The sequence below is a fragment of the Colletotrichum lupini genome, chromosome 1 (genome assembly GCF_023278565.1).
Source record: "Colletotrichum lupini chromosome 1, complete sequence".
Classification (NCBI taxonomy): Eukaryota; Fungi; Ascomycota; class Sordariomycetes; order Glomerellales; family Glomerellaceae; genus Colletotrichum; species Colletotrichum lupini.
Genome location: NC_064672.1, coordinates 1,375,399 through 1,397,272, shown reverse-complemented (window position 1 = coordinate 1,397,272; position 21,874 = coordinate 1,375,399). Strand labels below are relative to the sequence as shown.

Genomic DNA, 21,874 nt, shown 5'->3' with positions numbered 1-21,874 from the left:
ATATTCGGTTCTTGGAGTTTGGGATCCCGAAAAAAAGAAGTCAATTTTTGCGTTCTAGTTTTTGGTGGTGAAAGTAAAAAGGGGAGGGCCGGTTTGACTTTGGCATTGCGTTTGTTAGTCTGCTTCAGAGAGCTTTAAAGCATGACGGCTGATTTTTCTTCGAGAGGATGGAAAAAGACCAGAGAGGGAAAGAAAGAGCTTGGTACGCGGCATAATCACTAGACTCGAGATCAGCTCCCGCACAAACGTTTGCCGTGTAGATAGAAAATTCAAGACGTATATTTGACGTTCTTTTCATGCGTCTTTCTCTACGGTATCCTGTGCTACTTATGCAAACAATCAGAGTGTCAGTGATCAATGAGTAAGTACCGATAACCTGGCAGTACTTGACTGTGATGTACACCTCCAGGTACCGGATAACAGAGTTCTTTCTGACAGTCGTTGGACCGGTAAAAGTCCCCTCATACAGAATCAGGCTGAGATGTGCGACACAGAGGAGTTCCGGTGGCGCAGTAGGCCAAGATAGGTAAACGAGCAACAGGCTGCAGCCTGATCGATGGCGTGTACTCCGTGCCGTTTGTCCTCACCTCAATCTCAAACTGTTGGGGCCCGGACGGGACGGGACCCGGGCTCTGAGTTACCTATCCATCTCACCATTGCCTCCGTCGGCCCTTGACAGCAGCTTCTGAAGGGTTCAAAGAGCTTGCTCGTTTCGGGAGGATCAAAGGGCAGGAGGGGTAAAGGTAGGACACGAGAGACATTGGGATGAGATGAGACGAGATGAGATGAACGAGTGGGGAATGGGCCAAAAAGAAGAACTGGCCCGGAGCAAGGCTTCGCGGAGGAGAAGTCCCGGTGAAAGTTGGGTTCCGCGGCGGTCGATTTCTTGGCTGGGCGGAGGGGAGGGGGAGGGGGGAGGAGAGGAAGAGAAGGAGGGGGTATGATGTTGGCCGGCTGGTCCACTACCTATCAACTAACCTTAAAAATCCTAATTCTGGGCTGGCAGGCCCTGATCTGAGTGGAAGAGTGAGTTGATATCAATAAATGAAGACTCGGCCGAGATGATCTTTGCAAGTCAAGTGCGTGGACACACCTTTACATGGAAGAAACAAGTTGTGTGGCAAAATACATAATGGAAGAGAAAGAGGAACGGCCCGTCGTCGCAGCTGACGCCAAGACTGTTACCATCCACGATGCGGCCCCCAACCTCGTATGAGTTACGCAATAGGCAAAAATCACACACGTCCACTTGGTCCTTCATTCGTCAGTTTTGTTACAGGGCTGGTAGTGTCCTTTCCATCTTCATAAAGACATTCATCGTTAAATCTTCTAAAAAAAAAAATGAATCAAAAACTTTCCCGTATCTGTCCCATGGTATTTCCAGAACAGACCAAAGAAAAGCCGGGCATGTCGGTTGCTCCAGCCGAATTTCTACTCTGGAATCTCTAACGACAAATCCCTGAACTCTTCAAGAATCCATTCCAAGAATAGCTCCCAACGCTTCTCCCATTCCTTCCGCACACTCGCGAGCTCATCTTTTGACATGCAAGAGTGCTCTAGACTCCACTCAATGAGCTGTCGCCAGCCGTGCAAAGTCATGTCCGTCTTACCCACCATCGCTTGATAGAAATCATGTGAAAGAGTTGATCTGTGTGGTCTCTGGTTAGCTTCTTGCTGCCTTATGGCTTGATGCAAAACAGGAGAAAGGCATACCTGAATATTGTTCCGTTATCTGAGTTTAAAGTGCAGTGTACGTTGTTGGCGAGCAAGTTGTACATTGAGTGGCCCGTAATCCGGGGTGTGAGACCAAGCTCCTCGTTGGAGATTGGGCACACCTCAAGGCAGATACCACTTTTCTTCATGTGCTCCATGATATAGGGGTGCCTGGCCAGAGCAAATCCGTGGCCGATGCGCTTTGAGTTGAGCAAGAGCGCATCCACAAGATTGCCGTCCGTGTCGTTGCCAATGTCTGTCGTCTCTCCGCAATGAAAGAGAAACGGAATGTCAACTTTAGGCTGAGATTCCTCACATCTCTTCCGGAAGGCGAGAAATTCTGTAACGAAATGTCGCAGAGGATGACCTTGCGATTCTTCGCCAACCAGATCAAATCCTGTTTTGTCAGTTAGTTGTCTGCTCAAGGTATAGCGGCGTTCAAGGACTTACCAGCGATCCACTGGGGCCATTCCCTCTTGAATTCGAAACACTCGTCGAGCGCAAATGCAACCAGTTCCGTGGTAAAAGACCTAGGAGTGCAGTAGATGACCTTCAGCCCGCCAAAGTAGTCTTTGGTCTCCTTCTGAAAGTTGTCGTATTCTTCTATGATGATTTTCATGATACCCCTATTGTCGATTTGCCTCGTACCGTCATCAGTCCAGAGTTGATTTGTCTGCATGAAATTAGGCCGAATCTCGGCATACTGAATGTTGTCGCGGACGAAATCTTCAAGAATGCCCCGTGTGTATTTCCGGTATGCACTCTCATAGTTGAAGAGCCCCTTCATCATGCGAGTCCGGCCGTTGAACTTCTCCCATGCTCCCTGAACTGTTTGAAGCGCGTTATGTGCTTCATCTTCGTGAAAAACAAGTTTGCTCGTTAGCCACTCCTCGGCCTTCATGCCGTTGTAATGCTTGGGGAACTCTTTGATAAACTCTGAGTATTTCATCATTTGTCGGTGATGATAGTCGGTCTTGAAAAGGTTTCCCTTAACTTCGTCTTCCTTTTCGAGCGGCAAGATGGAAAACTGGATTTCACAACGGTGAAGGTTAGTCTTTGCCGCGCTCGGTGCCAACGACAGATCGCTTTTGATAAACATGCGGGGCATGGTCTCGGCAATGCCCAGCAATACATGAGGCTGTAAGCAGGCGTTGAAATGAATATGAAGGTGTGCTCCCTTTGGCATCTTGACGGCAACTCGGAATAGACTCGTTTGGTTGATTAAATCGACGTTGGATAGGAAATGGTCAGCAGCAAATCGCGCATGTTTCTGACCACCCCATCCTTGCCTCTTTTCAGCCGGTTCATACACGCTCTCATGGTCCTTGATTTTGAGTTTCTGAATGATGGCGTTGGCTTTCCGCTCCTTCTCTGATGCCCGCATCTTTGCGCTAAAATCAAAGGATAGTGTATTCTCGCGGTCCAAGATTTCCTTTCTTTGGTGGAAGTACTCCTCAGGTCCGTCTATTTTTCTGGCGTCGGTCTTATCGAGGGCGGTTCTCCGGGGCATCTTGATCCAGATGTTATTGATGACTACCTCGTGAGCTTCAATCATTTCCTGGGCCTTGTCCATGTCTGCTTGGTGTCTTTGGTGATGAGCGTGATGGCGTTGATGTCGAAGCTTCCGCAGCCTTTTGGAAGAGAGTCGTGTGATGGTCTTCGCATTGATGTCCCTACTAGCCTGACCATCCTTCTCGCCAGGTGCATCGTCCTTTTCAATGTTTGAGCACAGGCTGCCCATGAGACTATTGACAGAAGTGAAGAAAGAGGTTGTTCTTTGACGTGGTCTTCCGGGTAAACTTTGGAAGGCAGAAATGTGGCTACCAGGCAGTGAATCGGCGGTAAGGTACACAAGAAGACCAGGTTGGTGTTGCTTTGTCGGGATGTTCTATCGCCGTGTTTCGAAAATCCACGATCGCAGGGAGACGAAAGTCAATTTAATTGAATGCGCAAAGCTCCTCGGCAACTCTGGCGATCATCATGGGCCCGTTTTCAATGTCCTTTATTGGAACCTGGGGACTTGGGAAGTGGAAAATGTCCTACCCTGGGTGAGGTAGTGCGATGACAAGCAATGTAGGAAGAAGGTACGTTTGTTTGCGGTACCAACAAGCGCCCGGCTGTACCTTTAGCTTGGAGGTCTCATGCTTGGCCTCAGGTAAGCGCAGCTTTCATGTCAAGCAAGGCGTGAGTAGGTAAGGAAAGTGACATGCGGCGGTTTCCAGCTCAGCTGGAACCATTCAAAGGTGAGCAACAAGCGGTGCTCCCCTCTACGCCTAGATCCTGGACTAGGCAGTGGCAGGCTACCAATGCTGCGACCCAGAGAGGCGGCACAAGGTAGATGGACGGAGGTAAAAGGTAGGTGAGCTGGGAATGAGCGTGAATGAGGTGGGCTGGGAGGACATGAGGTAAGGGTAGAATGAGGGGCAGGAGGGAGCTGCCTAGGTACCTTTCCACAATGGACGAGAAAGTCGTACCCAATTTGGCTTAGCTCAACACCAAGCCACATGCGCAGTTCTTCTTCCGACTTGGCCAATGAATGGACCCTTCACAGGCTGACACGCAGGCTTTCTACCTTAGTTTCTACCTCAGCGAAGAAGCTGCCTCCCGATTGCCATCTTTCTTTCGCCTGCTGTTACCCATTTCCCTTGGGGCTATTGGTAGACAGCAGGACCAGACTTTCGTTGTTTGGCCAGTCCTTTCTTCCCCTCTATCTGACAGTTTCGTTTGGCAGGCGGGGGCTTCCAGTTGGCTGTTTCCAACTTTCCGGTCAGGTACAGTTGTTGGAGCTCACGGGATTTCTAAATGCCTTGTCTCACGTGTCACGCACCAGAACCAACAAAGCATTTGCCCATTGCTGCGAACAGGCATTTTGGGAATGCGTCCCGTCATCTCTTACCTCTTCTAGGATCATACTTCACCGGATGAATCATTTTCACCATTGTACCCTTTCAACAAAGCCAACTTGCCTGACCCCTAAGCGAATACGGTGTTCGGGGCCTCTTACTCACTCAAGCTGCCAGCTTACCCAAGGAATCGTAGGTACTTGGTCAACATCGTCAACATTGAACAACCCGCAATCTTGATATCTTAGACATGAGGCTGTCACGCCCACGCCTCACGCGACTCCTTCCAGAAGTCCACAATCGCAAGGGGTCATTCTCACATGGCAGCCACACCGTTGTAGATCTGCAAACGCCCCGATATGGGACCTGCTCGGCGCACGAGCCATTCCCACTATCCCAGAGAATCGGAATCTTCAACACATGCCCAGCACCCCTGTTGGGGTATGACAACGATTAATCCCCTTTGGACCGCGCCAACTTTATTTCAAGGCAGCAAGGCTGTATGGCGCTTCATCGTTGGCTCCCGCTAGTACGGAGCAGACCTTCGTCCATCTACGGACAGCATACCACCAGGTACGGAGTATGATCCGGCCAGATTCGGAGGCCCCGACAACAGTCACCCTCACGGTCTCATCTTACCTTACCCGCCGCCTTTACCCCCGGCAGCGGTGGCTTGCACCAACAAGCGCCTACCCTTGATCACTCCACGCATGGTTTAAGCCTCAAGGACTTCACGTTGGAAATCCTGTGAGGCCACCTGCCTTTCTTTTGAAGTGTTCCCTCGTTATACTACGCCTCCCGGTAAAAGGGCGATCCTGCGTCACGCCGGTAACAAGCTTACACCCTTGTCAGTGGCCGGGTGAGACTGGCCTCAAGGACACCCAAGATGGGTCAGCATCGAGCGATCCTTCTTATACAATTTTCTTGTGGCTTAGATCACTATCTGGTGTTTAGTCTTGGAAGTGAGTCGTCAAGTGATGGCCAACTTCACGCCTCGAAAACGAAGAGTGGCAATGACTTGGTACCGAAGGCGGGCGTATAGCCTCCTTGGAACACTGCCACGCACAACCGCCAACGGCGTCTGAACCTCACGAGTGGTTGCTGATGAACATGAGCGACACAAAATTGCTCATGACTGTATCTCACTTGTGATCTAACCGCAGAAATCTGTACGTGAGATGCCTTTTTCTGTTTCCTGTTTCCTGGCCTAGCCTGAGACGAAGTGTCGTTACAGGCAACCCAACGTCCCAAAATATGCAGCCATACATCGAAGAAGATCTTGGAAAACGGCCCCGAGCTGTAAGTGTTGGGTTGAATAGTGACGAAGACGCCTTGAATCAACACCCTCAACGGGAAGGTCGTGAAACGAAGTGTACTTGGCCGTGTTGACGCCAGCGGGGTGCTCGGATACAGACAACACTTCCTGCTTCCCATTGTTCAAAGACCTGCTCCTGTTGAACAATACAAGAACCGGACTATCGGCTCACGGCACCACAATTTGACCGAGCTGCGCAACTTCAGTATGCTTACTCGTTCGCTGCTCCCCTATAATACGACGTGTGAAGCCTCTCAAGTCCGGAATTCCCGGGTGGAGTCAAATCATTCAAAGTGGACAAGGGGCGTCGCATCTACCGATTGACAGGGAACTTCGGGAATTCCGCCCAGATGTACGTCAAATGCCATCTGAGACCCATACTCGAGTGGAATACACCTCCTTCTAATCATCGGCATACATACGTACGCCAACCCACATGCCACCTCCGTTATAGTGCCCGGTTCCATTCGGTCTCTCCTTCGGGGCTTCCATTTGTCGATGCTATCTTCAGCTCACCTTCGCCCTGGTTTGCGTCATGCATGCAAGATACCCGCGATCCCTGGCGCTTGTTTCTTCAAATGGGATGAACAGCGGGTCGAATGGGTTCGAGATGGAGCCATTCTAGATCGAAGAAGACGGCCGTTTCCACGTTAACACCACAAGAAACATGTTAGTCAGCGGACAAGCGGAGCATGTAGCTCGACCTGGAAGCTCGGTGTCCCTGTTCAGATCAGGAACAAGCAATGACATGCGGCAAGGGTTACACTGGGTGAAAATCCCGCGATGGGGTCTTCCTAAGGGGGCAACGGCTCGGACACCGAGCGAGGATCTTCATGCCCGGCCGTAACGTTGGTTCGTCTGCTCTCATGCTGCTATAAGTTCCCAATGTTTCCCCTGACGTGATTATGTTTCTTCCTCGTTCGTCCATCCTGTCTGTGTGCCACCTTGGAACTCGCCGTTAAACAAACTTGTAAACAAAAGTTCAAGTTCAACAACTCGCCAATATGAGATTCTCAACGCTCGCAGCCGGCCTCCCCCTCGTGGCGGCAGCTCCTCAGGGTCACTCCTTCAAGCAGCAGGCCAACAGCACCGGAAAGAGCCTCATCCTCGACCAGGCCCCCGAGACGTCCCAGCCCTACGCCCTCCGCAAGGGCTCCGGCCGCGCCGTCGCCGTCGGCGAGCAGGTCTACCGCTTCTCCGTCACGGGCAACTCCTCCGCCGGCGCCTTCACCCTGATGCAGACCAACGCCCCGGACTCGTCCGACCTGGGCGTCCTCCCCCACATCCACAAGGCCCACTACGAGAACTTCTACTGCACAAAGGGCCAAATCCAGCTCTGGGCAAAGACCAACAGCTCCGGCGAGCAGGCCCGCGTCCTCACCCCGGGCGACTACGGCGCCGTGCCCCACAACACGGTCCACACCTTCCAGATCACCGACCCGGACACCCAGCTCACGGGCGTCATCCAACCCGGCGGCTTCGAGGAGCTCTTCATCGCCATCGCAAACTCGGACTTTGTCTCCCCCACGGGCTCCGAGTTCGTCCCCGCCGCCTCCAACGGCTCCTCCTCCGGCTCCGACCCGGCCCTCATCTCCGCCCTCGAGGCCTTTGACGTCTACGCCCAACTCGACTTCAACCCCCGCCGCGACCTCGTCAACGGCAGCGCTGGTGGCGCAAACACATGGCACACGGCCGCCAACACCCTCGCGCCCGACGCCGTCACCCCCAACTTCGTCGCCAAAAACCGCGGACCAAAGTACCTCAACGCCGACGGCGGCGTCTACCACCTCGTCGCCCCCTTCGCGACGGCCAACCAGACGGCAAGCAACTTCACCATGGGCACCGTCACCCTGAGCCCCCTGCTCTCCAACCAGACCGCCACCAAGGCGAACCTCGGCCAGCCCCTGGCCTTCCAGCTCGAGGAGGGCAGCCTCGAGGTCGCCGTCGAGGGCTACGACGCCGTCACGCTGATCCAGGGCGACGTCGTCTTCGTCCCGGCCAACGTTGCCTTCACCTACGCCGCCTCGTCCGCCTTCACAAAGTTCCTGTACGTCAGCGGCGGCGGCGACGGCTTCGACTACCAGCTTCTCCAGCGCGCTGTCCCTTGGTCGTATGCCACGTACCCCATCGACGCCGGATTCACTGTGCAGTAAAAGAGAGCGATGTTGCTTTGGGGCAGAGACAGGGTGACAGAGGCTCAGCCCCTGCTCCAGGAACTTTTACAGTACTTTCAAACGTTGTACATTTTTTCCAGAGATATTGTACATGAAATCCTCCTCGCAGAAACAGTTTTTTCTACTTCTCTAGTGTAAATATGTTCTCCTGCTCGTTATACCCCCGGGATGAGCAGCCCACAAGCCGCATGAGGCCGACGGCGTCAAGACTCCCGAGGTACCATATGCATTTTCTATCAGATAGTAACAACATTACATCCTTTTGGTAATCTAGTCCAGGTCACTTTGGTGGCAGTGTTTTCCCCCCTTTCGTGATGATGAGATGGTTCATGGAGTTTTGCTAGTCATGAAGCTAGTTACACCGCCTCTGGGTCGAGTAGAAACACTTGGTACGGTGTTTTGAACTGCCGAGGAGGGGTCTGTGAGATGGGTCCAGCGCAAAGCTTGGAAACCCGCCTCGTATGAACAATTCACACTCACGTCCCCTCGCTAGGTATGGTCATATTCCACGTCCCGCCCGGCGAAGCAGTGGTTCCTACTGGGCTAACTTTGACCTCGCGTAAGAGGTCAGCGGGGAATCATAACACCAATTTCCCCGCGAGGCTTTCCACCGAGGCGAACTTCCATCGCAGCGAAAACTCGCAAAACTCCAGAACGGTCCCCTACTCGGACCGATCTCGTACCCCAAACTACTCATCCTAGATAGTAGTGGATTCTGCAACGTATGGTTTTTCAGGGCATTGAGCGAGGCAGACTATTGCATATACCTCGCCGCAAAGGAACACGGTTTTCCCCCCATCTCGAACAAGGGCATACCATCCTCAGAGGAAAGGCAAAAGTTCCATGTTTTTCAATGATTAAGAGTTCTGCTAGGGGGGCTGTGTCAGTTGGCTGGGGGGGCTGTATCCCACTTTTCCTAAGGTGATCCGACCAATGAGAGGCCAGGGATTATTCCGACCGATTTCCACTATTGCCAATTGCCCACTTCCACTTCCACTTCCACTTCCACTTCCACTTACCCACTTCAACCCACCCACTTCAACCTCGCCGTCGCTACCCACAAAAAGTAAAGCTATTACGACTTTTCGATAGAAGTACTACTAATTAACCTAATTACCCCTACGTAATTAGAAAAGTATAATATACTTAACCCGCCGTATTTTATATTAATTATAATAATTAAAGAGCTTTAAGAGTATTTATAAACTTATATACGTAACTATAGTTTTATTATAATCTAACGGAATATTAATAATTATTAAAAAGAGCCTAAACTACTTATACGCTTTAAGATTACTTATAATTATAATACCGCCCACTAGTTTTATAATTTTAGTACTTATACTACGTTTATTTAAAAAAATAATTACTCTTAATATAAAGTTATTTCTATTTAAGTTTTTAATAATTAGTAATAGTTTTTTATTTTTAAATACGCTATTTATAACTACGTACTTTCTTTAGACCCCTCTATTTATAAGCTTTATTAAAAGCTTATTATTATATAATAAACCATTCTCAAGACTATTTTTAAATATAAAGTTATTAAGTTATGTAAAGTAGTTATTATTATTTAAAATACTAAGCCTAGGTCCCTTATTAAGTAAAAAGATATTAATAATACTTATTAATAAATTTACTTAAAAGAACTCGACAGTTACTTTATTATTTAGTAATTTATTAGTATTTTAATAAGTATAGGATATAAATATTATATTTAATAATTATTAAAAGATCTTAACTAGCTTATAAGCTTTATTTAAACTTATTTTTAGTATAAAATTATATAAAAGCGGGTTTTTAAAGTTATTAAGTTTAATAATATATATAAGACTAACTAGTTTAAAATATTACTATTTTAAGTAAGAACTAATATTTAGGAAACCTCCTTATTTCTCTTAGACTTTACTTCTTTTTTTAGGGTATATTTTAATACTTTTTAAGTTATTAAGATTATCAATATTAGCTCTTTATATAATTATATTTTTAGCTTTATTTTAATAAAACGCTATAAGGGCTACGACTTCTTTATTAAGTTCGTTAAATTTATTTAAGCTAAAATTAATACTAAGTAGCCTAAAGTAGCTATTATTAACTTTAAAAATATAATAAGGTTAATAATAATAGAGGTCTAACTTAATACTTAGCTTTAGCTCTATATTTTTTATATTAATTAGAACGTTAGCCTTAATATTAAATATAAATAAAAGGGCCCCGGCGGGCTTATTAATAAGCTTAATATTAACTATAATAAGGAGGCTACTAAAGGTAAAGCTATTTAGAACTTTAATAATAGGGCCCGGGCTAATAAGACCCTTAGCCTCGGTTAATAACTTTAAGAGATTTTTTATATACTTACTAGCTTTTATTAACTATAAACTTATATTATATATACTAATACTAAGGACGATTTTAACGCTACTTAGGACCGCTTATTAATAGAGTTTACTAACTAGGACTTATTTTTAAAATATATTATAAATACTTACCTCCCTTTATAATATTAATAAGCTAACTATTTTATTTCTTAATATGAGAACTTTAGTATTAAAATTAATAGTTTTACTAAGACTATTTATAAAGACCTAAAGTTATATATTATTAATAATAACTCCGACTTATATACCGTTACCTAAGTAATTAAGGAAATATTATATAATAAGGCCCGTATTTATAAAGAGAGGGTAGTAATAATAAAGTCTTATACTTATTATAAATACTTTTATTATAACTAACTTAGAACCGTTTCTAAAGAGGTTAGCCTAAAAATACTAGAGCTAATAAATACTTAGTACTAGAGAGCCTTTTTCTTATTACTAACTAACTAAATTCCTCGCCTTCTTAATTTATTATTATATTTTAATAGCTTTACGAATTAATATTAGCTCTTATATAATTATAAGCTACTTAATTTTATAAAGCATAAGGAGCTACTTACGAAAATATATATTTACTCTTATTAATAATTACGTTAGTCGTTAATAAGTTTATTTTATTAATTTATAAATTATATTAATTTTATTATTAAACTAAAACGTTAGAAATACTCTATTTAATATTAAAGACCTTACCGTTATTATTACTTTATATAAGTGCTTAAAAAATAAAAATATTACTTATTATGGTACCTTACTAACTCCCCCCTCTTTAGGGATACCTATTTCCTTAATAATACTAGCCTAGTTAATAATAAGGGTACTTAAATAACCTCGTAGAGCTTAGAACTTAGTACTATAATTAGTTAAGTAGAATATATACTATAATTAATTAGCGTTTAAATATAATAATAATAATAAGTTAGCCTCGTAAAATACGTAATTAATAATAATAATAAATAGAGGTTAAGTAATAAAAATAAAAGAAGCTTAGTAATTAATAATAAAGAGATATAATAAATAATTTTAACCTCTTTTAATTTTAATAATACTAATAAAACTATAGTTCTAATAACTTAGTTAGCTAATTAAAAACCGTAGTTAAGAAAGTTTTAATTAAAATTAATAAAAATCGAGATTTATTAAGATCTCTTAATTATTATAATAAAAACTAAAATAATTTTTAAATTATATAAGTTTATATAAATAAGTTCTATACGAGGCTAGTGGCTAAGAAAATCGTAATTATCCTATTAGTTAGAAAAAGTAAGATATAGCCCCCCTAGCTAATTAATATAGCCCCCTTAGCAGAACTTATGATTAATACTAACGCTAATAAGATGTGTTTTCGAAAGTGGTAGTCCTTTCTTTACCTAGGCAAAAGGGGGGCGGGCGAACTTTTAGGAAAAGGGGCTTGGGTAGGTGCACAGCCACTGCCCCGTGGAGTTGTCGACTTGACTAGACTCAGTTCCACTTCGGCCCAGGCAGACGTTAGATCTAGTGATATTGATGAAACGTATTAGATTGTTTTCGATTTGCTGTCGAGATAATTTGCTAAATTGATAGTGGTGTGGTCGATATCGCCATCGGGGGGGTTCGAACTTGGAAGTGTCCCACGATATCACAGTAAGCTGGGGAGAAGCTCAAGGTTAGCTTCACTCTTTTTCTTGATATTTCTCCCCTTCGTCTTGGAAATTGACTATAACATGATTTTTCAGGGCGGTTCACAATGAGGATCGAGAAGGAATTGCATTTTCAGCGGTCAGGCATCTCGATGGAATCTTCAGATGACCAACCAACTTGGAACTTTTGTTGGCTTCGTGTATTTTCCAGTTCATCTCACCTAGCATGAAAGCTGCAGAATATCAGAGGATGGACTATTGATTTCTCTATTGCCAAATGTTCGAATTAATCACTTACAAAACTAAAAAAGGTCAAAAAGGAAAGGAAGGAAAGGGCTGGTGATCACTTACGCTAGAATTCACGCCCCTGTCCGGACTCGAACAGCGCGCCCCTCGGACCAGCACGGCTTCATTGGAGTATTTGTGTTGGCTTCTCTGCGTCAGAGTATAAACCACCCGGCCAATTGGCCGGATGGGTGCTGGTGACAGAAACGGATGATTAGACTCCTTATGTACCAGAGGCAGGTTAAGGAAGGAGGGACATAGAGTTAGGAAGGAGCGAGGCGGTAAGCACCTACCATAGAATTCGCCGTTGATTCAAAGACTTGTTCATATTCGTTTCGTAGATTATTCTACACGTTCATCACTTTTGGCTGTGCAAAAGGTTCTCCTGAAGGCTCACGAAGAAACCGCGAGGAAGATATCGTAGGTTCACTCTCTCAGCTTCATACGGCAGCATTGCTTGTTTGACTTATTTCCGAACTTGTTTAAGAACATGGTATAACATCTTCTATATCTTCTTCTTGTGATACGTAGAGCTCATTGTCTTTCTATCGGTCGAGTGCTTGGTGCCTTTGCCTTGGACGCGAGGATGGGAGGAATGTAGTTCTTGTGAATCACTTTGTACCTCCTCCTACTGAGTCGATAATACCAGCACTCTAAGAAGTATCATTTAGTTACAGAAGAGATTATGATGTTGCTAGCCATGTTCGTGGCGCCCTCTTTCTTACGTATGCAGCAAACGTTAAATGAGCGTGATACTTGGGGTCCTACTCCAAGTATATATGTCAGTTTAGACGAGAGCCTAGGAAAAGTGAACCTCAGAACTGTATGTTGTAGGTCCCGAATCTATACAGTTGAATCATTCTTCTGTGTGAATTGACCGTGGGATTTGCCAAATTCTTCACTACTTATGGTCAAAAGACGAATCAGCATACGCAAATGTTCAACAATTTCAGAAAGCACAACTTCGACTTGACGAACGGACCAGGCGAAAGACAAGGAAGAACAGCTTCTACCAGTCGGAACGTAAGAAGGAAACGAAAAGACAGCCTGGAGGGCTCCAGGCGCCCGCATCGCTCCGGTCAGCTTCCCCGCCCCGGAAAGACGAAAAGAAATGTATGGCGTGACCCGATGCGTACCAGCGGCGCAGCCTCTGCACGCAACCTCGCATGTGTTCTCGCTCCAGAGGAATTGAGACCCGAGCCCGCCTCTGTCAAAATGCGAGATTTGTCCCTCGCCTGGACCGTTCTATTCGGGCACGCCTCGACTTTACCCGACAGCCTGGGCAGTCCCTCCCGTGTTTCCGCATACATGGGATACGCGGCCTGTTATGCGAGACGAGAGATGCTATTGATCAGAAAGGTATCAAGATGAGGGGTAACGACTGTGATGAGGTGAGCTGCAGCTGGCAAACAACAACTTGAGTCCCTCGCCGGTGTCTTTTCCTTCCTTAAGATTAAGTCCGTCGGAGAGATGTAGAAATCCAAGCCGGGCCGTGGTTTGGCTGTCTTCGGGTTCTGTAATAGACTATGAAAAGGGCTGGTAGACTTTCGGAATAATCATTGTGAAGCTTAGTTGGAAGAGGGTTTGTCAACTTGGCATGATTTGAAGCCGGACACAACAGAGCCAAGGCTGCGTGAATAAGGCTCTTTACGATGGCTGCAGAACATGATGCGCTGCAACGTGGGCGCTCTCCCAAAGCAGAATCACACAACAATACCACTTATAGTTTTTTTGTACGCGAATTGGCATTTCTAATGGGGTGAAGAGCAGCAGAGGTTATCATGGGCGGCAAACGCGCCAAGATCACCTCGCATGACCCTCTCCCTATGCAGGCGAAGGTGCCTCGAGCGGGACTATATAAGAGAGAAAATCTTGGATCCATAGCAGCTTCGTGACTATTTCCTCGATTATTCTTCCATGCCTAGATTCTGTTGAACTAAAAGAGGCCAGCCAAAATGACAAAGATCCCTGTCCTTATGGCCGCCTTGGGCTTCTTGTTGACGAATATCCCAGGTGTTATCTCATCAAGTATCCCCCGATCCATCGCTCACTCGAGAATCCTCCCTAGAGCTTGTGATGTCAAGGAAGAGTACGACTACGTCATCGTTGGAGGAGGCACCTCCGGCCTGACAGTCGCGGATCGATTGACTGAAAGCGGCGAGCGTAAGTTCGTTTCAGAAGAAGAGAAAGCATTGCCCCATGCTGATTCTGGGACTTTTGCAAGATACCGTGCTAGTGATTGAGCTTGGTTTATTCGGTGAGTTGCGGCCTCTTCTCTAAGAAATATAGTCCCAGAGAGCAAAGCGTGAGCTAACGCTGCAGCAAAGACAACTCGTCTCAGGTCAACACCGTGACAACGGGCCTCCTATCCTGGCGCAACCAGTCTCACACCTTCAACTTCTCCTCCGTACCCCAAGAGGGCCTCAACGGCCGCAAGATCAACGTCATTGGCGGTGTCATGCTCGGTGGCTCAACAGGCGTCAACGCCATGCAGGTCCACCGTGGCCAGAAGGAGGACTACGACAGATGGGGGTCCTATTTCAGCAACCAGTCAGAATGGAGTTGGGATGGCCTGCTACCTTACTTCAAAAAGGCAAGAATCCGATCGTCTGAAGTTCTGTTTGCTGTTCTCTCTCTTTCTTAGATGACTGTGACTGATGAAGTAATGTGGCCGCAGGCGTGGAACTTCCATCCGCCTACCCCCGAGCTGACCGAGCAATTCGACATCAAGTACGATGCGAGCTTCTGGGGCAACTCCTCCGGCATCCACGCTTCGTTTCCGACCTTCCACTGGCCTATGCTGAGTACTTATCTACCACTCCCTTCCATATCACCAGTTGAATACAACGCATGACATCATGCTAACAAGAAGCACACCACAACAACAGAGACCGAAGTAGAAGCTTTCAAAGAAATCGAAGGCGTCGACTTCCCCGCCGACTCGGGCGCCGGCGACCCAGGCGTCTTCTGGTACCCAACCTCCTTCGACCCGGCCACCGTGACGCGGTCCATGGCTCGGCGAGGTCACTGGGACGGCATCCAGGCCGCGCGGGACAACTACGAGACCATTACCGGGCACAAGGTGCTCAAGGTCCTCTTTGACGGCGACAGCGAAGCCGAGACCCGGACCGCCACCGGTGTCTCCTACGTCGAGGCGAACTCCACCATCGCCAAGGGCGCGCGGATCGTAAAGGCGAGGAAGGAAGTCATCCTGGCCACGGGATCGATTCACACGCCCCAGATTCTGCAGCGCAGCGGCGTAGGCGGGAGAGCACTTCTCGAGGCTGCGGGTATCGATGTCATCGTCGACTTGCCAGGCGTGGGACAGAATTTCCAGGACCATCCTGTTGGTGCCGGAGCTACCTTTACATGTGAGCTTCGATATATTCCCTCAAAGAGACATACAACGTTGGGGCTTTGCTGACATCTCTTCTCATCAAGTCACCAACTTTGACGTCCACCCGGATATGACCGACCTCGTCAACAACCAGACCTTCATCGACCAAGCCAAAGCAGAGTTCGAAGCCAATAGGACCGGTACAACCTCCCCTTCCCAAAGACCCTATCGGGAAAACCTTACTGACACTCTTCATCCTCTGCCAGGACCTCTAACTATAGGCGCAGGCAATGTAGCAACCTTCCTCCCCTTCCCCGTAATAGCCCCCTCCTTCGAAGCCATCACATCCGCCTACGAATCCCAATCCCCCTCAGCCCACCTCCCTCCCAACACAAACCCGACCGTAATAGCAGGCTACGCAGCCCAACAAACCCGCTTCGCAGCAGCCCTCCGCTCCCCCGGCGCCGCCTTCTACAACTTCTTCCTCCGCGGCAGCCCCACAGAGAGCAACTTCGTCCTTCTCCACCCCCTCTCGCGCGGCACAATCTCCCTCAACACCAGCGACCCCTTCTTCGCGGAGCCCATCGTCGACTACCGCGCGCTAAGTAACCCCACCGATCTCGCCGTGCAAATCGAATTCATCCGCTTCACGCGGCGGTACTTCCTCCAGTCCGCGACGCTGGCGCGCTACGAGCCCGTGGAGACGGTTCCGGGGACGAATGTTACGAGTGACGAGGCGCTGGGCGAGGCTGTGAGGCGGATGATCAGCCCGACGACGTTTCACCCTGTCGGCACGGCGGCTATGATGCCGAGGGCGTTGGGAGGGGTTGTTGATGAGGGGTTGGAGGTGTATGGGGTCCGGGGGTTGAGTGTTGTCGATGCGAGCGTGATGCCTGATTTGCCGGGGGCGTATACGCAGCAGACTGTGTATGCTGTTGCTGAGAAGGTGAGTCTTGATGATGATGATAATCAGCAGAGGTGTAGAAGTGAAAAGAAGGGGAGGTATACTGACGATGTTCTAGGCTGCTGATTTGATCAAGGCCCGGGCGTGAGGCTTTGATCGGAGTATGACCGGGTCTGTGAGCGTTCATTGTTACGAGGTATTAGCAAGTAACTCAGTGGCGGAGTGTCTTAGTACACCGGCCAATATATACAGATACGTTGCCGTGCTGTCTCATCACTGCTATGCTTCTCATCATCCCATTCCCGAGATACCCGAGGTGCATCACCAAACGAATAAGTAGAGAGTCAAGGAGAAAAGGTAGTACCAGCGAACAGGTCATCGATGAGTTGGAGCAACAGCACTCGGTATAGGACAAGAGCCGGCCATATCTCAGTAACACAGCTCTCTTCCGCCGCCACTGCCGCCTATCCGCCCGCCAACATGCACTCGGCTGTTTGGCTTATAACCGCCATCTGCTCGATCGTGACGCCTACTTTATATACTATTTAGTACCCATCGTACTGGGCATACTGAGTGGCAGATGATTGTGTCAGTCACTTGATAGGGTAGAGATACAAAGATTGGGAGATGGTGTCTCGAGGTTCCAAAGGCTGAGATCGTTTTATTGAAAGTCTCTTCCGCTGTTGACTGGGTAAATCAAGTGTGCTGATACACTGTAACATTCACATACAGGACAATGGCACATGGCAGAAAGTGTAGCAAATATTTGACACTTATTCAATGACTCAATTGCTCAATCCAGAAAGCTGGCTAGAAATAAGGAAACTTTTCGATAGGACCGTAGCCCTGTTATATACAAAGAAATATGCCAAACAGATGTCTAGTACACATAACTCAAAGAAACTAGTACACCTCGAGGACGTAGCGGCCATCCTCCTTGAGCTTCTCAATCTCGTTGCGGGCATTGACCTTCTTGCCGCTCATCTTGGCCTCGACGTTGATGGCCTCCATCAGCACGTCCGTCACGTCGGGGACAGGCCACGTGGGGCCGCACAGGTAGAAGCTGCCCTCGTCGCGGATGTACGACTGCACGACGTCGCGCATGGACTCGCGCATGCGGTCCTGGATGTAGATCTTGCGCGGCTGGTCGCGCGAGAAGGCGGCGCCGAGGTGCGTGATGACGCCGGCGTCGACGTAGGCCTCCCACTCCTCGCCGTACAGGTACTCCTCGCGCTGGTGGCGGGAGCCGAGGTACAGCAGGATGGAGCCGATCTCCTCGCCGCGGGCCTTTTGCAGGGCGCGGTACTGGACGAAGGCGCGGAAGGGCGCCAGGCCGGTGCCGAGGCCGGCCATGATGAGGGGCGCCTTGGGGGAGGTCGGGAGCTTCATGACGGAGGGCTTGACGGAGGCGACGACGGCGGCGCCGACGGGGAGGGCGGAGAGGTAGCGGGTGGCGTGGCCGAAGCGGTTGCGGCCGCGGGGGTCGACCCAGTCGACGACGACGATCATGAGGGCGACCGAGGTCGGGGTCACGGCCTGGGCGGAGGCGATGGAGTACTCGCGGCGCTTGAGCGGGGCGATGATGCGGACGAGGTCGTGGAAGGACGGGCGGGCCGAGGGGAACTCCTGGAGGATGTCGACGTAGGTGGCGAAGTCGACCTCGGAGCGCTTCTTGAAGTCGGCGGCGCCATCGGCACCGCCGAGGCTGGCGAGGACGGCCTGATCGCGCTCGTCGGCGGCGAACTCGGACAGGGCCTCGTAGAAGCGCTTGGGGGGCTTGCCGAGGACGTCAATGTTCTGTTTCAGGGACTGGTAGACGGTGCGGGTCTCGAAGGCGGCGTTATCCTCGCGAGCGGGCACCTGGACGAGGGCCTCCGGGTCGAGGCCGTACCACTCGATGAAGGCGCTGACCTCCTCGTGGTCGTTCTCGGCGTGGATGCCGAGGGCCTCGCCAATGTCGTAGGTGAGGCCAGAGTCGCCGAGGTCGAACTCGATGTGGAAGATGTTGCGGTCGTAGTTGCCCGGGGTGAGGCGGCGGTTCTCCTTGACGGTGATGGTGTGGGTCTTGACGGGCAGCTCCGGGCGCAGGGCGCTCTCGGTGCCGTAGGCCTCCTTGAAGGCGAGGCCCTTGGCCGCGGCCTGCCAGTCGACGAGCTGGGAGGTCTCCTCGACCTCCTCCTTGTCGAAGCCGACAAAGCTGTTGGGCTTGATAGTAGCGGGCAGGAGGCTGACGACGACGTCCTCGGGGAGCTCGGCCCAGGCGGACTGAGACTCCACCTTACGCAGGGCCTGGCCGAGGGCCTCCTGGGTCTCGGCGAGGGTGCTGGAGAAGCCCTCGGGGAGGGCGATCTTGGCGACCTCCTCAGCGGTGATGTCGGAGCGGGCGATCTGGAGGAAGGCAAACTCCAAGAGGACCTTGACAGCCTGGGACTCCTTCTCGGCAAAAGCGGAGGCGTCCAGGATGTAGAGCTCGATGGACTTATCCTGGATCTGCTTGCGCACGACAGGGGAGAGGCGCTTCTCGATGTCCTCCTCCTTGAAGCTGGGGAGGTTCAGGAGAAGCTTGCCACCGGCCTTGACGCTCTTGATGATATCGAGGTCCTTGAGGAGCTTCTCCTCGCCGACGGCAACGACATCGGCCTCCTCAACGGCGTAGGGCGCCTCAATGGCCTTCTTGGAGCTGCGGATATCGGTGCGGACGATACCACCCTGAAGCAGGTTGTCGAACGACTCGTGTACGTACACGTTGCTGGTAGACTCGCGGGAGAGCAAGTTGCTGACAACAGCGGGGGAGTCAACGGCGACAGAGTTGTCAACGTCCCAGAAGGTGTACTGGTGCGCCTGCACCAAGGCGGGGAAGGGCTTGGACTCGGCCTCGGCGCTGAGGAGCTTGCCAAAGATGTCGGCGACGGCCTGGGGCGTCAGGGCCTCCGAGGCGGAGTACTTGACGTCCGAGACGGTGGGGTCCTGGCGCCACTTTCCAGAGAAGGACACGGAGGTCAGAACGTCGGTGTAGAGGGCAGACTGCAGGGAGGCGTCGTTGACGGAGAGCTCGTCCTTGACCTGGCCCAGGACGGAGATGGACCTGGCGGAGGCGGGGATGCTGGCGAGGAAGGCCTCCTCGACAAAGGGGCGGTACACGCGGACGTTGATGGCGCCGACCTTTGCGCCGTCGGCAGCGAGGCGGGTGACGACCTGCTTGGCGAGCTGGGTCTCGGCGCTGCCGAAGACGACGAGGACGGCCTCGGCCTGGTCGTGTCCGTGGTACTCGAACAGGTTGTAGGCGGTGCCGAGCTCGTTGTTGAAGAGTCTGAGGAGCTCAACGACCTTGCCGGCGTCGTCAAGTCTCTTGTTCAGGGACTGGACCTCGCTGGAGATCTTCTTGTAGGTCTCGGCGACGCCCTTCTTGTTGAGAGCGTCCGAGGCCTTGAGGGTCTGCTTAGCGAGCTTGACGCCGTCCTCGACTCCCAGGTTGGGGGTGAGGGCGGTCATGAGAGTGGCCAGGAGCGCGGTGTGCTGGCTCTCGTGGTCCTCGGTGGGGTCGAGGTGCTTGTTGAAGACGTCCAACAGGCCGGCGACCTTGGAAGAGATCGCGGCCCTCTCAGAGACACCAGTGGACTCGGAAGTGATGTTGTTGTAGAGGTCAGCGATGCCGCTCTGGCTGAGGGCGCCAACGACGCGAGAGGTCTCGCGGGCGAGTCTGACACCATCGTAGATGTGCAGCGTGGGCATCAGGGCGGCCATGAGGGTGGCGAAGAGGGCCATGTGCTGAGTTTCGTAGGCGCTGGAGCTGGCAACCAAGCCGAGGCCAAGGTCCTCGGCGGTGCGCAGCGCGGTGTCGTAGTCGGAGACGAGGCCGTTGGCGGCATCGTAGTCGAGAGCTGCGACGTGGGCGACGAAGGGGGAGGCGACGCCGTACAACAGGCTCAGCTGGTCCAATGCGCCGCGGAGGTTCTTCAAGCTCAGCGTAGGGGCGAGCAGGGTCTGGGGGAGGTGTCTCTTGGCCAGATCAAAGTCGGGGCTGAAGATGTAGCCGAGGGCGAGGGCGCCGGCGCCGGTCCTGGTCTGGAGCTGGACGAGGTCGGTGGTCTCGCCGTGGATGTTGCGCTCTTTGGCCTCGGCCCATGCCTTTGCGGCGACGTCGAGGTCAAAGGTGGGAGCGGAGTAGGAGAAGATCTTGTCGGAGAGGAGGAAGGCGACCTGCTGGACGAGGAGCTGGGCCGTCACGTAGGTAGGACCGGAGATGGAGGAGAGGGCCACGGGCTGGCCAAAGGGAAGGGTGGAAGAGGCCTTCTTCTGAGGGGCGGACGAGGGCGACGACTTCGCGTCAACGACGGCCGCAGAGCCCGTACTCTCTTGCTGCTTGAACTGCATCTTGGGAGGTTTTGGAGAGGACGAATTGAGAATAAGTACAGCAAAGAATATGTGATTAAAGATGGTCCAAAATACACGGAGGACCAGAAGACAGAGCCTCACCACTCGCAAGAGAATGGTTGCTACTGAGAGACAATTGGGACACTCAAGAGCAAGTTGTACAAGTCACTTGCGTCAACCTGAACGAGAGATGAGCTTCTTCGTTCCAGGAGGACCTTGAGGTTTGTAAGTGAGGAGAGGTAAAAAAAAAAGGAAGAGAGGTAGAAGTTCGAGAGATGTTCTCGTCTAGGGAGACTCCGAACAGGTTCCGAGCATATAAAAAAAAAAAGTGAGAGCAGGACCGGCAAAGGAGACCCTCTAGCCGGCACTCACCTTTCAAGCACGGTTAGCTAGCCAGCACCGGGAACCGAGAAGCGCACTCCATTGACTCCATTACAGCAGGCAATAAGAGACGGGCATTTGTCAGGCATCTTGCTGTCTGGTGGCAGGCGCATTGCTGTCTGCTTTGCTGCTGCTGCTGCTGCTTGTTCGCGTTTGGAAATTGTTGAAGCTTGGAGAATTGCGACTAGGGGACAATTGCGCCATCGCGCGCCAATGAGCGACCGGGACCCGTCTGCAACGGCCCCACATTGCACCATTTCCGATCCACTCGACGTCCCTTCCCTCCACGTTCCCTTGGGCCTACCGGTGCACCCAGGGCACCTCCGCTTACCAAATCCGCAATCTTTTGGTCTGGGCTCAGAATTGCGTGCTCGACCATCCGGAAATGCAAGCCTCTTTCGCCCCAGATTCTGACCATTTTACATTCATCGGTGGCGGGCACGCCTCATGCTCTCACTGCCCGTGTCATTGATTCAAGGCTGTCGGTCGGCCTGCCCGGCAATCGGCGGACGCGGTATCCGCTCGGTAACGGCATCGGCTTCCGCTCTCCG

At 50.5% G+C, this 21,874-nt stretch overlaps 7 protein-coding genes across 7 annotated transcripts; 4 read left to right on the top strand and 3 right to left on the bottom strand.

Annotated features, from left to right (window-relative positions):
* Window positions 1–124: 124 nt before the first annotated feature.
* Window positions 125–1,261, bottom strand: CLUP02_00381 (uncharacterized protein; the record flags this gene model as incomplete). The annotated part of the gene is made up of 5 exons (XM_049279431.1): window positions 125–308; window positions 387–427; window positions 468–599; window positions 655–954; window positions 1,094–1,261. 5 exons carry the CDS (start codon window positions 1,259–1,261, stop codon window positions 125–127), a joined length of 825 nt encoding a protein of 274 aa, XP_049135388.1.
* Window positions 1,262–1,431: 170 nt separating this feature from the next.
* Window positions 1,432–4,219, bottom strand: CLUP02_00380 (adenosine/AMP deaminase; the record flags this gene model as incomplete). The annotated part of the gene is made up of 7 exons (XM_049279430.1): window positions 1,432–1,648; window positions 1,714–2,110; window positions 2,164–3,601; window positions 3,681–3,752; window positions 3,837–3,878; window positions 3,985–4,103; window positions 4,168–4,219. The coding sequence occupies 7 exons, from the start codon at window positions 4,217–4,219 to the stop codon at window positions 1,432–1,434; spliced, it is 2,337 nt and encodes a 778-aa protein (XP_049135387.1).
* A 2,656-nt stretch (window positions 4,220–6,875) lies between these two features.
* On the top strand, window positions 6,876–8,024 carry CLUP02_00379 (uncharacterized protein; the record flags this gene model as incomplete). The annotated part of the gene is made up of 1 exon (XM_049279429.1): window positions 6,876–8,024. One exon carries the CDS (start codon window positions 6,876–6,878, stop codon window positions 8,022–8,024), a length of 1,149 nt encoding a protein of 382 aa, XP_049135386.1.
* A 2,160-nt stretch (window positions 8,025–10,184) lies between these two features.
* Window positions 10,185–10,484, top strand: CLUP02_00378 (uncharacterized protein; the record flags this gene model as incomplete). The annotated part of the gene is made up of 1 exon (XM_049279428.1): window positions 10,185–10,484. A coding segment is annotated over one exon (300 nt), but the record flags the coding sequence as incomplete, so codon positions are not given.
* A 2,779-nt stretch (window positions 10,485–13,263) lies between these two features.
* Window positions 13,264–13,698, top strand: CLUP02_00377 (uncharacterized protein; the record flags this gene model as incomplete). Its single annotated transcript, XM_049279427.1, has 1 exon — window positions 13,264–13,698. The coding sequence occupies one exon, from the start codon at window positions 13,264–13,266 to the stop codon at window positions 13,696–13,698; it is 435 nt and encodes a 144-aa protein (XP_049135384.1).
* Window positions 13,699–14,282: 584 nt separating this feature from the next.
* On the top strand, window positions 14,283–16,716 carry CLUP02_00376 (glucose oxidase; the record flags this gene model as incomplete). The annotated part of the gene is made up of 8 exons (XM_049279426.1): window positions 14,283–14,490; window positions 14,552–14,584; window positions 14,655–14,941; window positions 15,005–15,131; window positions 15,216–15,698; window positions 15,769–15,864; window positions 15,931–16,610; window positions 16,687–16,716. The coding sequence occupies 8 exons, from the start codon at window positions 14,283–14,285 to the stop codon at window positions 16,714–16,716; spliced, it is 1,944 nt and encodes a 647-aa protein (XP_049135383.1).
* Window positions 16,717–17,471: 755 nt separating this feature from the next.
* CLUP02_00375 (FAD binding domain-containing protein) lies at window positions 17,472–20,942 on the bottom strand (the record flags this gene model as incomplete). The annotated part of the gene is made up of 1 exon (XM_049279425.1): window positions 17,472–20,942. The coding sequence occupies one exon, from the start codon at window positions 20,940–20,942 to the stop codon at window positions 17,472–17,474; it is 3,471 nt and encodes a 1,156-aa protein (XP_049135382.1).
* Window positions 20,943–21,874: the final 932 nt, after the last annotated feature.